The sequence below is a fragment of the Eubalaena glacialis genome, chromosome X (genome assembly GCF_028564815.1).
Source record: "Eubalaena glacialis isolate mEubGla1 chromosome X, mEubGla1.1.hap2.+ XY, whole genome shotgun sequence".
Lineage (NCBI taxonomy): Eukaryota > Metazoa > Chordata > Mammalia > Artiodactyla > Balaenidae > Eubalaena > Eubalaena glacialis.
Window position 1 is genome coordinate 113,388,754 of NC_083736.1, and position 16,134 is coordinate 113,404,887.

Consider the following 16,134-nt stretch of genomic DNA (forward strand, 5'->3'; position numbering starts at 1 on the left):
GGAGAGTAACAAGGAACTTTAGCAGTTGGGTTATGTTTCTGTAGAGAAACCTTCATGATGTTGTAAGGGACCTTGAGAAAACAGTTGATCCATCTTCCTGATTCCAGAGAGGCCTGTATTCCAAGCATTCATAGATTACTGCTATCCAACATTTGCTTTAAAAGTTTCAAAAGGTGGGGATTCTATCAGATCTTTTGATAATGTATGATACTGCCACATTGTCTTAGAATCAGTAAGCTCTTCATAAGGTCTGATTCAAATCTTCATGCTGCAGCACAGGCCTCTATTTTTTCTCTTGCCTGTGCCTGTCAGCAGAATCTGTGTGCTCTCATTTAGACATTTGTCTCTACCCTCACCCATCAATATATTTTGATTTACTGAAATATAAAACTGAGCACTGTGTAAGCTCAGCTGGATCACTGTAAGTACTACTATAAACAACTGGGGCTTTCCTCTTGGAAGGTGTTATGAAGCTCCCTACTCAGCTTTCTTCCTTCCAGCTCAAGACAGCCCATGTTCTTAAGTAAAGTCATGGGAAACCTAAGTCCCCAATCTGCCACCATTGTCTAAACAGACAGTGGAAACTCTGTCCATAGAGGCTGAGCATCTGGGAAGCTGTGCCACACACTGGCTTCCTCGCGGTAGACACTTTGACCCAGAGCATTTCCTTTGGTGTCTTCCAGCTTTTGTCCACCTGTGCCGCACCTGGGTGCTGATTTGCTTCAATGCCAGATCCTCCCCCTTCCCAGCCAAACATCTCAAAAGAGTGATCTATTTTCACTGTCTTCATTTCCTCACCTCCCACTCTACCACTGCAGTCCAACTCCAATTAAATTGCACTGTACCAAAGGCACTCTTATCAGAGTCACGAATGCTGTCCAACCAAATGGCTTCTTAAAACAACAACAACAACAAAAACACACCTTATTTTACGTGACCTCTAAGCAGCATTTGATATTAACCGTTCCCTTCCTTTTGAAAAGCTTGCTTCTCTTGCGTTTTTGGACCACATGCATTCCTGGTTTTCTTCCTACTTGTCAGGTCTCTTCATCTCAGTCTCCTTTTTGTGGGTTCCCATTCCTCATCCTTCTCTTGAATATTGTTATCGTTGGAGTTTGGTCTGAAGCCTTCTCTTTTTTTCTGCCTATGTACCTTCCCTGGAAGATCTCACCCACTTCCCTATTTGCCATTACCATGGGATAAAACTGATAATCCCAAATCTCATCTCCATTTTAGGCCTTGATATCCAATTGCCTGCCAGATGTATTTACCTGAACACACAATGGTACCTCAAACTCAGTTTGCCCCCAGATAAACCCCTCACCCAACCCTCACCCAAACCTGCTTCTCCTCTTCTTGTATTTCTTATCTCAGTGAATGGTACCACTATACACATACTTCCTTAATTCCAAAACTGTCAGTCAGCAAGTTCTTTGATTGTAGCTCCAATATTTCACTAATCTGTCTAGCTTTCTTAATCCACACTGCTGATACTTTAGGTTTGGCCATTATCATTGCATGCCTATGTAACCCGCATGAAGCTGAGCAGCTTCACGGTCAGGGTCATCACGGAGTTGTATCTCAAAGAAATATCACCTGAACAGCCAAAAAAAAATTGGAAAGCAATTTAATTTGCACTGAAGTTTCTTGAAAAGGGACTAGTCATTTACTTATTGATGTTTTGTCCCTGTCACACCTATATTGCTTTGACTGCCTCTTAAGTGGTCTCCCTGCCTCTAATACTGTTTCCCTCCACTTGATTCTCTATACTACAGCTAGAATGCTCCTTTAAAAATGAATTTCCATGTTTAAGACTATTTTAAGAGTGCATTTTCCTGCTTAATGTTCTCATCGGCTCCCCAATGTCCACTGGATAAAACTGGAACTCCATCATGCTTATAACGTCCTTCACCACATTGTCCGCACTTAACTCCTTCATATTCTTTGTACCATAGTGTCTTTTTCATATTGGTATATATGTTAACTATGCTTGCTGAGCACTTACTATGCATGTCCAAAGAAGGTACAGTGGGAAACTCGTTGGACACATAGTTTGGCAACAGAGAGCGGATTATATATTAGACATTGTGATATTAAATTCCAGGAAGGGAATGAGACCACAGAGAGGATTAGAAGCATTAGGGAAGGGTCCCGTGGAAGAGGTGAGGTGTAAGGAGGGTAGGGAAGGGGATTTGGACCGGCAGAAGAAGTTCCAGTCTGAAGGATTGGGGCCATGAGAAGCAGGCTCCTAATAGAAGTGGAAGGTCATACTCTGGACACTGAAGTAGACATCAGTCCAGCCTCATTGTCCTGTGCCGGCCTAAGAGGCAACATGCTAGATACTCTTTAGGGTGAACGAAGCACACAACACGAAGTGATGGACAGCAGCGGAGAGAGAAGCCAAATAATTTGGACATGAAGCCTGATTTCTCTCCCAGGCTGTCCTGCTGGTTTCTAACATGTACCCTGACCCACCCCACTTAACTCTCCATCTCCTCCCCACTCTCCCCCCAAAAATGACTGTTTTTCTCAAGCCGATGTTGTGTAAGGAAAAGGGAAGGGGGCTACTGTCAGGGAAACTGAGGCTTGGAATGAAATGCCATAGAGAAACTGTGACTCTGTCTCCTGTTCAGTGGGCTGCACTCTACATGCCAACCTGAAAGGGATGAGGTAGCTTTTACGGTGGCAATTATGGCTTGCGAGGTGTCGTGTGAAAAAGAACCCTTCTCACGGTGATGAGGATCCTATGTTTGCTCTATTTAGGCAAAGAATTCTCTTTTCAGCATAACTTTCCACACAGAAACAGATAAATTGTTTAGAGCTGACTGACTGCAATACTAAGTGTTCTATTTTAAGTTAAAACTATCCCACAAGTGAATCATATACGTGCATCTTCTCTCTTTCGTCCCCCTCCTCCATATAAACACATTCACGCCCTTCCTCACTGCCATAAATAATGCTCCTTTTGCTTGCCTCCCGCAGGACTTTGCATCGTGAAAAGTTAGGCTGCTCTAGGACTTGATAGCCGGATCCACTCTTATCTCTCTTAAAGAGGGTTCATTCATTTTGTCAGTTTTCCAGGCCTTCCAATTCCTATTTTATTTTTGTAGTTGACTCTATTTGACTATTTTCTGAGGTTCTGGGGTGAGGCAGGGGCACCCTAACTGTGGAGAATATTGCTGGTTGCCTACTGAAGAGCAATCCTTCATTCCTTGCTAACAGAACCCTGACTTGGGTTCTAGAATTAGGTAGCAATCTGCTCAGGGAGGTTGACCCAGTTCCAGAGGGTCTGAATCCATTTTGGAGATCCCATTTCCCCTTTGCCAGTGACTCACTTCTGGCCAATGTGACACCAGAAGGAAATCTGCCGGCATCTTTGCCTACTTCTGGTCATCTCACTATGTGAATTAATGAAACCTTATTGTTCAAATCACTTTTAGTTAAGTGTCTTACTACTTGCAGTCAAAACCATCCTCTCTGATACACTAACCAATTCTAAAACTCTCAACTTCTACTGTGATTCATTTGAAAAGATAAATAATCTACTTCATCAGAGTCACAGATTCATGGAATGTTAGTTTGAAAGTCCCTTTGATGACTGTCTAGTCTGTTTCCCTCACTGAACATACCAACTGCTTGTGTCTGCAAACTAAGAAAGTCATCCACAAGGTGCTGGGACTGTGCTCTATGCTCTGTAATCTCTACATGCCTAATCCTGATTTTGCATAATTCCGGTAAAATCAGAATTTTGAACTCAGATGGGAACTACACTGAATTTTCCCTTTTATTCTCATTGGCAAAAGGCTTTCCTAAATACATGTAAAATAGATCTCAGAGGGAATGTTGCTTTTACTTCAAAAAAAAAAACCCCACAAAAACAAACAAAAAACCGCCCTAGAAATAGCTATTTACATAGACATGAATAATAAGTCATGCTCATATATTCATTAAAAAAGATTTCCAGACTTTAGTAGTCAGTACTTTTCCAAATGTGAGTTATTGTATTATTCAAAAATAATAAAATTATATATCTTGGACCATAGTCAACGAGTGAAATCGGCCTTACCCTCTAATTGATTCAAATCTGAGAGACTTTAATGTTCACGCCAACAGCCCACCCAGTGTTACTCCCATCCTAGTTTACTCTTTTCTCTCAACTGAGTTTTTCTGAGGAGGAGAAAAGTAACTTACATAAAGAGAAACTTCTGCTATCTGGTGTTATAATGGATACGCCAGGCTTCCTTTCTACCTAATTTCTGTATGAGAAAATTGTTATCCATTTCCATGATGCCAAATGGTGATAGCGCTTGAAAACCATTGGTGCCTACCTGAGTGATGTCCATTCCCGAGTCACAGCTCAGTGGCTGCGTGGAAGTCAGACCGTTTGAGCCGATTACAGTTGTGATCACAGCATTCTCATCAATTCTCCGAATCATAGTCCCATCCACAAAGTAAATGAATCCATGCCTATCAACTGTGATGCCTGTTGGGGAAGAGCAATTGAGCATTAGTAGTCTAGAGGGCCACATTTGCACCAAGATCAGTATTTTGAAAGAAGCCCTAGAAATGAAAAGGCATTTTAAAGACATATGGATTCAATTTTGCTCAGCACAGACAGAACAGTAACGGGAGAGGTTTGTTTGGACACACATTCACTCCTCTGTGTATTGAGAAGAAATGACAAAATGTAATATGCGGAGAGAAAGCCAGTCTAATAATTTTGTTGTCCAGTTTTACATTTCCACCCCCCTGATACTTGCTTACTCCCACAAACAGAAAAAAAAAAAAAATCCTCTAAGACAAATGGGAAAAGACAGGGGAGGCAGTGTATGTTACATTTCTTTTAGAGTGCAGATGCATAGGCCACTGCTTATTTTCATAGTTGCATTAGAAATAACTGACTTGGAAAGCATTAAAATTATTTTCATCAATACACACTCAGTTAACAGAGTCTGTAATAATTCTGATAAACTGGACTGAGTTTTTTCTCTGTATTATCTGTTAAGAGGGGAGCTGGAGAGCAAAATTATGGTGTCACAAAAGGAATGGTTAAGCTTCTAGAAAAAATAAAAGTCAATAAAATTCTCACAGTAGTTTTACACACTGTGCTAATTACAGTTTTGTTTCTTGGAAAATATATAAAAGCAGTTAGAAGGCTGGGGTTCTAATACTGAATGCACCACTTACAACTGATGTGTGACTTTGATTGAGTCATTCAGCCTCCTCTTTGGTAAAATATGGAAAAGATTATCTGCCTGTGATATTGTGATTTATAATAAAGAATTTTGGTCTCCGTTCCCTTTTCTAACACAGAGCTCCTAAAACTCTTGGGATTGCCTGTGGTGAGAGAGATAAAGGTGACTTTTGTTATGTTAATGACGTGACTTTGGCCGCACCGAAGAATAGGCTGGTTGCCAGGAGAACCAACCTGGTGATTAGAGGATTGGAACTTTCAGTCCCACCTCCTGACCCGGGCTGGAGATTGAGTTCAAACGCCAATGGCCAATGATTTAATCAATTATGATTATGAGGCTTCCATTAAAAACCCAAAAGGACAGGGTTTGGAGAGCTTCCAGGTTGGTGAACACAGGGCGATTTGGGGAGAATGGTGCACCTGGAGAGGGCCTGGAAGCTTCCTCTCCTTTTCCCCATACCTTGCCCCATGCATCTCTTCCATCTGGCTGTTCCTGAGTTACATCCTTTTATAATAAACCAGTTACCTAGTGAGTAAACTGTTTCTCTGAGTTAGGTGAGCCACTCTACCAAAATAATGGAACCCAAGAAGGGAGTTGTTGGAACCTCCTATCTATAGCAGTTCTGTCAGAAACACAGGTGACAACCTGGACTTGTGATTGGCATGTGAAGTGGTGTTGGGGGGAGGCAGTCTTGCAGGACTCACCCCTTAACCTGTGGGATCTGATACTATTTACGGGTAGATCGCGTCAGAATTAAGTGAAATTGTAGGACACCCAACTGGTGTAGAATTGCTTGGTGGTGTTGTTGGTGGTTCTCCCCATGCTGGAAATTGGTCTCAGAACACCTTTTATTGTTTTACTTGGCTAAAGTGACCAACTGTCCTGGTTTGCCTGGGACTGAGGCAGGGTTCAGTTTTAAACCTGGGACAGTCCTGGACAATCTAGGATGAGTTGGTTATTCTATGCCTAGGTTGTAGTAAGTATCTGATGAAATAATGCATTTAAAAAGTGTCAGACACTGATAAAGAACATATGGTTCAACTCCTGCTTCCCTTGCTACTTTGAAAATAACCACATGGCATTACTTTAAAATTAGTTTACAATTTAGTCTTTTCCTAGTTCTCCTTTATTCAGACCTTGTGAAACTCAGAATGTATGTTAAAGTTAGGAAGATCTGTGATAACCAGCATGTCCTCTTAGTGCTCATGTGTGCACGCACACACACGCACACACACACGCACAATAATTTTCCTGGCAAAGAGTGAACTCATCTAAAGACAGTTTATAAACCCAACTTAATAAACTGCCTTTAGATGAGCTAATTCATTGGCAGGAGGTTAATATTAAGGCTCGACTTTATGATGTACTTTGATTAATCCTTAACATCTATAAAAGTTACAGATTCATTTTTTTAAAATAAATTTATTTATTTTATTTATTTTTGGCTGCATCAGGTCTTTGTTGTGGTGCGTGGGCTTCTCATTGAGGTGGCTTCTCTTGTTGCAGAGCACAGGTTCTAGGCCCGTGGCCTTCAGTAGTTGCAGCACGCGAGCTCAGTAGTTGTGGCTCGTGGGCTCTAGAGCTCAGGCTCAGTAGTTGTGGCGTACGGGCTTAGTTGCTCCGCGGCAGGTGGGATCTTCTGGGACCAAGGCTCGAACCCTTGTCGCCTGCATTGGCAGGCGGATTCTCAACCACTGCACCACCAGGGAAGGCCCAGATTCATCTTAACTTTCCCTGAATGCCTCTAAAGTCATCTACGTTTTGGTGAGTTCTCCAAGGAAACCAGCATGTCCAAACAAGGGGAATTCCATGTCAATAAGTCCCTTTATTATTTTTGGTGGCATAAAGATCTTAAAGAAGGTTTTTAAAAAGACTTTTAAGACCGTGGCAAGTCAAAGGATGATGGCACAGGAACATTTCTTTCATCTCCAGAATGTCTGGACTGAAGATGAATCAAGGGGTACCTCTGCTTTATATTTTTCTTTGTGTTTTGGCGAAATCAATTTCTTAAATGCCTAGAATTTGGTCTGGTGTGTGGCAGGCCTATGATTTGGGATCACCTTCTGTGACCTCTGTATTCAATATCACTGAATGTGAACTTGGAAATTTGGCTGTCATAAGAGGATGAACTGAAAGATCAAGACTCAAATCTGGAGAGAGAAAGGCTAAGAGCAGACAGGCTTGAAGTGTATGAAATCATGAATTATTTACCAAACTCATACTGAATGGCACTGTGCCAAGTTCTGTGCGCGTCAAAGGACGAAGAATTCAGGTACATGGAAAGCAAGACTAAGACGAGTACTCTGAAAGTGTTGCTCTAACTGGGAGATGATAAACTTAGAGAATCAAATCCCTGAAAATTGAAACAGATTCCCAAAAGGTATAGACAAATGTATTCCTACAGAAACTAGCAGTACAGAAACATACATCTTTATGCTGACATCAGGGAGGACAATTCTGTTCCTTGACTACTATACTCCTCACCCCCGTCAGAGGGTGGAGCTTGGCCTGATCTGGGGAGGATAATCTTGGACTTACATGGTTTTCCCACTTTTAATTTTTGTGAACTTCTAAACACTGAACTGCTCTCTCTCTGTTCCTGTCAGCTGAACTCCACAGATGAGGCTTATTAAATCCTCGCTGTTGGCCTTTGGGGCTTATTTGGCTGACAGTTTGTAGGATACTCTCCTTTCATATATTTGTGTAGCAATTTCTTTTATCACGGTCCAAATTCCAAAATACTCCAATTTTTGAGATTCTTTAATTAAATTTAATTGGGTTATACTGATGTTTGGAGTTGAAAAAGAAATAGTAGAAAGGGCTTTAAGGGACTGTGTGATAGGTGTTTTATTTATGCATCTAGGCATATTTTATATGTACATATTTTCATTTCCTCTCATTTTCCTACCCCAACCAATGAACCAACCAAACAAACAAACAACCAACACACAGACAAATTCCCCAAACAACTAGTTTTACAAACTCTTCACTGGTGAGGTTTAAAGGGTATTTAATTTTCGCTGAGGTTAAAAACCAAACTGGAAATCACGGGTAAGAAAAAGAGAATTATTTTTGCCATTACTTGGCTGGGGAGCGGGAGTGGGGGGTGGTCATCTCCCATAATGAGTATCGTTATAGCCCAGGGATGCTGATGACGCAGTATGATCTATTACTGTTTGTTAGACTGAGTGGGAGGAGGTGGCACATGCCCAGTCTATTTTAAGTTTTATTCTTCAGAGATGGGGACGTGAGTGATTTCAGATCACATAAAGCCATCTGGGGCTAGCAAGATCTTACAGATTCAATATGACGTTCATATTTTGACATAGTTGTACCCAGATTTCCAAAATTTGTTACCCAATGCTGTGGGCATAATTTGTTCCAAGGGTCACGTCCCTTGATGTGCTTACTTGACAGCGTTTTCATTAGCACTTAAAACACAATGGAAGGCACAGTCTTTGAATGAGAAAGGAATTAAACTGCATTGAAAAGACTCACTTCCAGGGTTTAAAATTTTAACCAGTATTCATTTTTAGAGCAAGCAAAAAATATATAGATCTGTGCGATTACCACAAGGTTAGGCAGTGATGCAGGGTGGGTGGGATAGAGGTGGGAAGAACAACCAAGGAAAACACTTCCCTCAGATGCTCAGACAGCATGTTTAGCTTGGAGCACATTGTTACATTTGTGAGAAAATAAATAAATCCTTGTAAATTAGTGCATATAATGAAAGCACTGACAGACCATAACCTGGAAGTGTGAATGGTGCTGTCTCCATGCATCAGCATTAAGCCCTAACAAGCTCTTTCTATGGAGGAACCTGCTCATAAATAAAGTGCATCTTGTAAAAAAAAAATTATTCGCAGTGTCTTATGCAAAGTAGGGGACATTATATAATATCTGAACTGCAGGCTCTTTTCTCTGTGAAGCATAGCTCTGTATGAAACAGCTGCAAATTAACGGGCGAAAGTATTTGACTTCTTCCCTTGTTTTATCATCCTCCAATGAATAAATACTATAATTCTTAAGAAGACAATTGCCTAAAGCTGGGGCAGCCTGGAGAGTTACTAATAAATTTATCACCTGTTGGGGAAGAGGATGCTGCTGATCGATACTGAAGCAGCAGGGGCAACCTGATGTGGTATCACTGAGAGTCCAGATGTGGAGGTTAACAGCCTGGAAATAGTAGCTAAAATCCCAAATTAGATAAGAGAGAAGATCAGAGTTTTTGGCTGTGCAGAATGCCAATTTCAAATGTTGGCAGAAGGCATCTCTGCATTTAATTTATAAAAATTACAGCTGTTGAGGCCACCTACATTTTTATTATTTCTGTATTAAAAATGAACCTTCTTTCAGAATATAAGCTTTGGAAAGTAGTCATAAAATTCTCTCCATCTACAGCCCTAGCAACCAGAAAACTGAAATACTGCTTTTTTTTTCCTGCCACAATCTGCTCTTTAATTTTATGAGACAGAGGTAAATGGTTAAAATAAACTTTCAGGGAATGTCCTAAGTGCAATATGGCATCAGCTCAATCTCCAATACTGAGTGTGCTGAATTGTGTAGCTGACATTAGCCAGTTGATCATAAAGTGCCCTTTAAATCAAAGAGAGTTTAAATTTTTTGCTTTGTTTCTGTGCATTTCAATTCTCAGAAAATTGGTATCATATGTGTGGTCTATATGGAAATTCTCCACTAGGCAGAAAAGTCCATTCCCCAACTGATCTAACTACTGTCCACTTAAAATTACCTACCAAAATCAGAAAGGGCCAAGTTACTTCTGTATAATAAGCCTGTTATCTTGCTAGGTAGACACTAAATGGAGCTTCTAGAATTTGGAGGGATTACAAATATCTGTGTGTTACTAGGGTTGGAAGGAAGCAGAGCTTAATGACCAGCTGAGATGATTTCACTGTGTGGTTAACAATGAGAACAGGAGTTCTCAAATAAGAGACTCTAATAAACTTACCGTAACATTACAGGACAAGTGAATAGTGTGAGTTATTTAATCAGATGACCTCTTTAATTAAAAAAAAATTACACTATATTCTAACAGTAAAGGTCAATTTCCAAAGAATTTAAATACAAATTAAAAATGATAAGCATTCAGGCTAATATGTCCTTCCTTTCAAGACTCAGAAGGCACTCAGAGACATCACGAGGAACAAGAGATTCGTGGGCTAGTTGACCAAGAATTGTGATTGAGAGAAAGACAGGTGAGGCCACTTGTCTCCACTTGTGCTCCTTCTGATCCTCTCAAAGCTTTAGGCTTCCAGGCAAGGCAGAGTGAATGAAGAGCTCTCCCACCTCCACCAGCACTATTTTCCTAAAGGTTTACTGGGAAAGTTGTTTTTGTCCTCACTTATTAATTTATTCAGGATTTAGTTTGAACCTATTATATGTCAGGCACTGTGCTAGGCACTGGGACGACTGCAGACTATAAAACAGATATGGCACTGCTCTTGAGAAGCTCAGAAACCAGTGGGGGAGATGGAGAAATACCCAGGCAATTACAGTGCCTTGAGACAAGCACTAGTTTGAGGCAAGTCCACAGTACCATGGGAGTAGCCTTGGGGGTTGGGCTGGGGAAATGAAGGTCACTAGTGTTTTCTCAGATTGTAAGTCACACGTAAGCAGAAATCTGAAGGACTATGTTGAATTTCTGATGAGCCCAGTGTGAAATCCAGGAAGCACCACAAAAAACCCATTAAGGCTGACTATTATCACTAAATAATAACCATTTTCATTTGCTGAGAATACTAAGATATTCCAGGCACTGTGCTGGACTCTTTACATACATTTTCTCTTTTTAATCCTCACAGTAGCCCTGTGAAGTAGGTATTATTAATGTCATTTTTTAGAAGAGGAAATAGAGGTTCAGAGGTCAAATGACTAACTCCAGGTTGCCAATGCTAGATTTAGCTCATGTTTGTCCGACTTTCAATGTCCATTCTTTTGATCACTATCCCATGTAGCCTAAATGGGGCTATCAATCACTTTACCACAGGAGTGGTGTACAGAATGGTTTCTGAGGGTCCAGAAACTCCATGAAATTATCTGCAAAATGTTTCATGTATGTGTATCGTCATGAGGAGATGGTCCATTGCTTTTGTTAGATGGTCAAAGTGATCCATGATCCCTCCCCTGAAATTGTAAGAATTCTTATATTCCTGTAGAGCTCCTGGACCTCTTCAGAATTATTCTTCAAAGATATTCTGCAGCTTCATTCCTACAGAGCTGGTGAGTTTCAGGAAAGCACCCAGAGTTTCCATGTGATGGGGACTTTGGTAACTTGACTATTATTTATGATCTACTAAATAAAAAGGAGACCCCAGAAACAAGGGTCACAAACGCATATGTCATCAGGGGACAGGCAGGTGACATTAGTTTGTAAGTTAGGTCAGGTGTTAGATTATACCAGTTCTAGGGGAAACAAAGGTTAACTAAAAAAAGCATGTCCCACCTAAATGCACTCAATCTTTTTTTTTTTTAATAAAGATATAGAGTGGGACAAATGAATTATATTTTGAACCAGATTTATTCCCTGAGTTGCCAATTTATGATGCTTGCTAGAGGACAATCAAGAGGAATATATCGTCAGTGAAGAGGCTGCTGTGAGCAGACAAGATCCATGAACTTATAATAAATCTAATAACTAGTACTGCCGTTAAAAGTTATGTCCTGATACAGAGATTTTCCATAAACCCCCTGCCTCCACACATGCATACCTCTCCCACTATCAACGTCCTGCACCAGACTGGTATGTTTGTTACAATTAATGAACCCACACTGACACATCATTATCACCCAAAGACCATAGTTTACATTAGGGTTCACTCTTAGTGTTGGACACTGTCTGAGTTTGGACAAATGTATAATAGCATATTTCCGCCTTTAGAGTATCAGACAGAGTAGTTTCAGTGTATAAAGATTCTGCTTAATTTTTCTGTGAACCTAAGACCGCTCTAAAAAATAAAGTCCATTTAAAAAGAAGTTATGTCTTGGTTTATAAGCTCTGAGAAACCAAAGATAATCAAATCTAGTTACAATTCTCCATCACGGGAAAATGATATCCCTGGATGGCTAGTGATACAATGCTTGCTAAGAATGCAGCTTCTTTTGTTCCCACCAAGATCAAAGCTCAGAATTTGTGACAAGTTCATCAAATTTAGTCAAATCAAACCAGAAAAGTAGGTGTTCAAGCTGAACTTGACTTTGCTCTTGCCCTGCCACCCTTCTCTTCCTCATCCTTCCTTCAGGAAGCTCTCCCTCTTTAGTATGGCAGAGACAATGCTATGTATTCAGGTCATCCTATCTATTTTTCTTTCTGAGAATAGAGCTAGATTACATTTCCCAGCCTCCACTGCAGTTAGGTGTGGGAAGAAGTGATATATGCTACTTCTAGGCCTGGCCCCTAACAAAACCTCTGTTGAGCTCCTTTATGGAGCCCCCCCTCCCTCTAGGCTGGCTGGATGCAGAGTACCCACTGGAGGACTCCAAGGCCTAAGAGATTGACAAGCCACTAGATGGAAGGAGCCTGGCTCCTGAGTCACTGCTAGGAGCAGGGATTTCTCCTATCCCACAGGCAACCTTTACTGGACTGTGATGTGAGCAAGAAATAAACAACTATTTTGTTAAGCCATTGAGATTGTGTGTGTGTGTGTGTGTGTGTGTGTGTGTGTGTGTAATATATAGTTGTTAGCTTGGCCTCACTATTACATTCACCAACCACCAATTCAAATCCTGTTCATCTTCTAAGGTTTTTATGAGATGTTTCTCCTCCAGGAAGCCTTCTCTGCAAACTCCACTTTCTGGTCTCTCTGTTTTCTAACCTAAAGAAGCTTCTTTTTTTTTTTTTTCAAATGTGAATTATCCAGTCATGCTCTGTCTAGGCAATAAGCTCCTTGAGGGCAAGAACTGGGTTTTATGCTTTAGTTTTATAGCTCAACAAATCCAGTAGACCCAGGCACAAATGTTCAATAAACCTTGTTGAATTATAGGCTTAATTGCCACACATCTATAATGAAGCACATCTATCTTGAATCAAATAAAGCATGCCACGATGTCAAGATCTGCATATGAATTTCTCTAAAAATGAGTTTGGAAAGGAGGCAATGGTAATCTCTTTCTCCAAAGACCTTTAAGAGGAGTACAGCCCCCTATCAATTAGTGATGATGAGAATATGGGAAAAAGGGGAATTGACCACTCAGAGCAAATAGCATAAGGACCATGGATCAAATTAACTGCAACTGAATTTGATCCATGTAGATAGCTACATTGAATAGCTCAGGTTCCCTGCACTTTGCTCTATCAACACAACTTTGTGTTATGATCTTATGATCTCTTCCAACCGTACTCTAAGGAGTTCTAAGGAAAGAGCAATATCTCAAGATTTCACCTTAATTTGCTTCACTCTGGACCACATAAGGGAAAGCAGAGAGAACACTGGCTCCAGGGTCACATCAGGGGATCTGGGCTTCAGGCTGACCTCTGTTACAGATTAGCTGTAGGACTTGTCTTGATTTCCTAACCCACACCCTACCTACTGCACAGGGTTAAAACAGCGTGAAGCTCACAAGAGCCAATGAAATGAGAGCCCTTTGAAGAGGATGAAGTCTTACAGTGGTGCTAAGTGGTGTCCTAATTACTCAGTCATTGCTGTAATTCTTTCTGAAAGTGACTTTTCTAAGCCTTAGAACCATAGACAAAGATTTCCACATAGGCTCTGCTTCAACATTTTAGGCTCTTCTATGTTGGACAGACATAGTAGAAGCTTTAAGTCCATAACCCGGGTCAGTGGCAGAGTGCCCTATGTTAGATTCACCACAGAGACAAAGCAGAGGTTGAAAACAATTTTGTTAGCTTAGGGGAAATACTGCACTACTGAACTACTGGTGTAAAAGCCTTCAAGCTTTTATAAGATAGCTAAAGTTTTCATCCAGAGAATCAAATAAATGAAGCTCCATGCTGTGCAACTGGCTCAGGGAGACCCTGGGCTGGGGGTGGTGCTGGTGTCTCAACATTTAACAGTGACACCAGACACTAGGGATGGTATGAGTTATTTTTCCTTGCTTTATAGAGGTGTGTGTGTATGTGTGTGTGTGTGTGTGTGTGTAAGTGATTGGGTTAAATAGACAGTTCCAGTTCAAGTTGAAATGCATATCTCATGTTTTATTTTTGTGCTAGAGTTCTTGCTCAAAAGATGCCTGTAGGCTGAGATTTAAGGGGACTCAGTACATATGGGCTAAGATAAATGAGGTTTATTGGACATGAGCTGAATACCTTATATCCCCCCCCCTTAAAAAATTCTTCAATTATCAAGCAACTGTATCTGGGACACTACTCAGATACATTTTGAAGAAATGCCTTTGTCATCCTAAGGAAACAAACCACCTCACAAGAACCTTACGTGAACAATTAGCTTGAGGAGGGAAAGTTCATTTATTGCCCATGGACCAGCAAAAAACTAATTGCAGTTGTTACACTCTGGGGGAAAATGAGTCTCTTTCAAGATATGTGAACGACCAAGAGGTTCTGATAAAAAAGCAAACTAAGTAGAATACCTTGGCCTGAATACTCAGTAAAAGGAGGATATGAGGAATTAAGCCTGACGGTGCTTACTATTCACAGTACTGGGCTAACTCAAGAAGAATGAAAATTTCTGCAGGAAAGTTATTTGCATGTAGTATCTATTCAAAGACAACGTGGAAGGCCCATTTAAAATTCTTCCAACAGCCGTACATCCTGACTAATGAAGCTAACACTAGAAGAGAAGTTCAGGAAGTCAGAAAGGCAGGGTGATGAACGCTCTGTGAATACAATTTCCGAACCTTTGAAATGAGGTTTAAAGAGACACTTAGGAGGACCAATTTGGGCTCAATCAAAAATATATTATTAGAACAACAACAACAAACACAAATATGACAGTCGAGCAAAAGAAAAAAATTAAGCAAAGCAGTTGTCTAATGAGACAAACAACTCTTTGACTTTTTCTTTTCCACGCTCTGACCTACAAGTTTGACAATCTGAGTGCAGAAGAAGGTTACATTGAAAGGTATTGAAAAAAACTGGGATTCGCTGTTCAAAGGGGGCTGGTGACGTCTCTGGCCTTGTCTTGATTGAGACTGGGGTTTCCAAGGCCATTTCCCCACCTTTTTTCCTCTAAGTTCAATTACCCAGACATGTTCAGGAGAGCTATGAGAGTAGGAGGAAAGAGTCTGGGGGTAGAAGCTACGAGGAGATCCTGTTGTGAGGCTGACCGTGACTTTCAAAAATTTACATAATCTCCCAGTCCTTGGGGTTTTGCCTTTGTCTAATTGCGAGAAGAAAAGCTGAGATGCCCATGTCAGTGGATTACTGTAAAGACCAAATAAAATCACATCAGAGCAGAATAGTCTGTGAAATCTTTTTGAAAGGTTAACACAAGTGGTGTTAATATTTCTGTTTTTGATTAACTGTTAGTTTTCTGGCATCTTGCTGTGGATTATCTGTTACATGATGACCTGCTTCAGCACAGCTTGACTTAGACGGCAGGAACCCTCTGTGCAATTCTGTCAGCGTCTCCTCCATGCTGATGGTGATGAGCAGTCTGTACAGGGGTCCTGTGTTACTTTTCCAGTCAAACTGGTCTATTCACTGTCTCTGAAACACATCTTTCTCTTTCCCTGGTTATCACTACATATTTGCCTGCACTACTCCTGTGCCTGGAATCCCCTCTCCCTCTCCTAGTATCCAGATCCTACTCATCTTTTAAGACACAGTGCAAAGTCTAGCCTCAATAATTACAATATATAAAGTAACTCAAAGACTTGCAAATATCTTGATGGAGGTACTTCCTTGTCGAGTATATCAAACAATTTCATCAATCTTGTCTGATGGTAGAAATCTGAGCCTCTTAGAAGAGATGTGTTATTCCACCGATATAAGTGGGTAGGAATG

At 40.7% G+C, this 16,134-nt stretch overlaps 1 protein-coding gene across 3 annotated transcripts in view; it reads right to left on the bottom strand.

Annotated features, from left to right (window-relative positions):
* Positions 1–16,134, bottom strand: part of TENM1 (teneurin transmembrane protein 1) — a 563,665-nt gene that overhangs the window by 66,068 nt on the left and 481,463 nt on the right. For all 3 annotated transcript variants that reach the window (XM_061179128.1, XM_061179127.1, XM_061179126.1), the window contains one exon: positions 4,329–4,483. In XM_061179128.1, the coding sequence (XP_061035111.1) occupies positions 4,329–4,483 (155 nt within the window). The remainder of the gene's footprint in view (positions 1–4,328; positions 4,484–16,134) is intronic.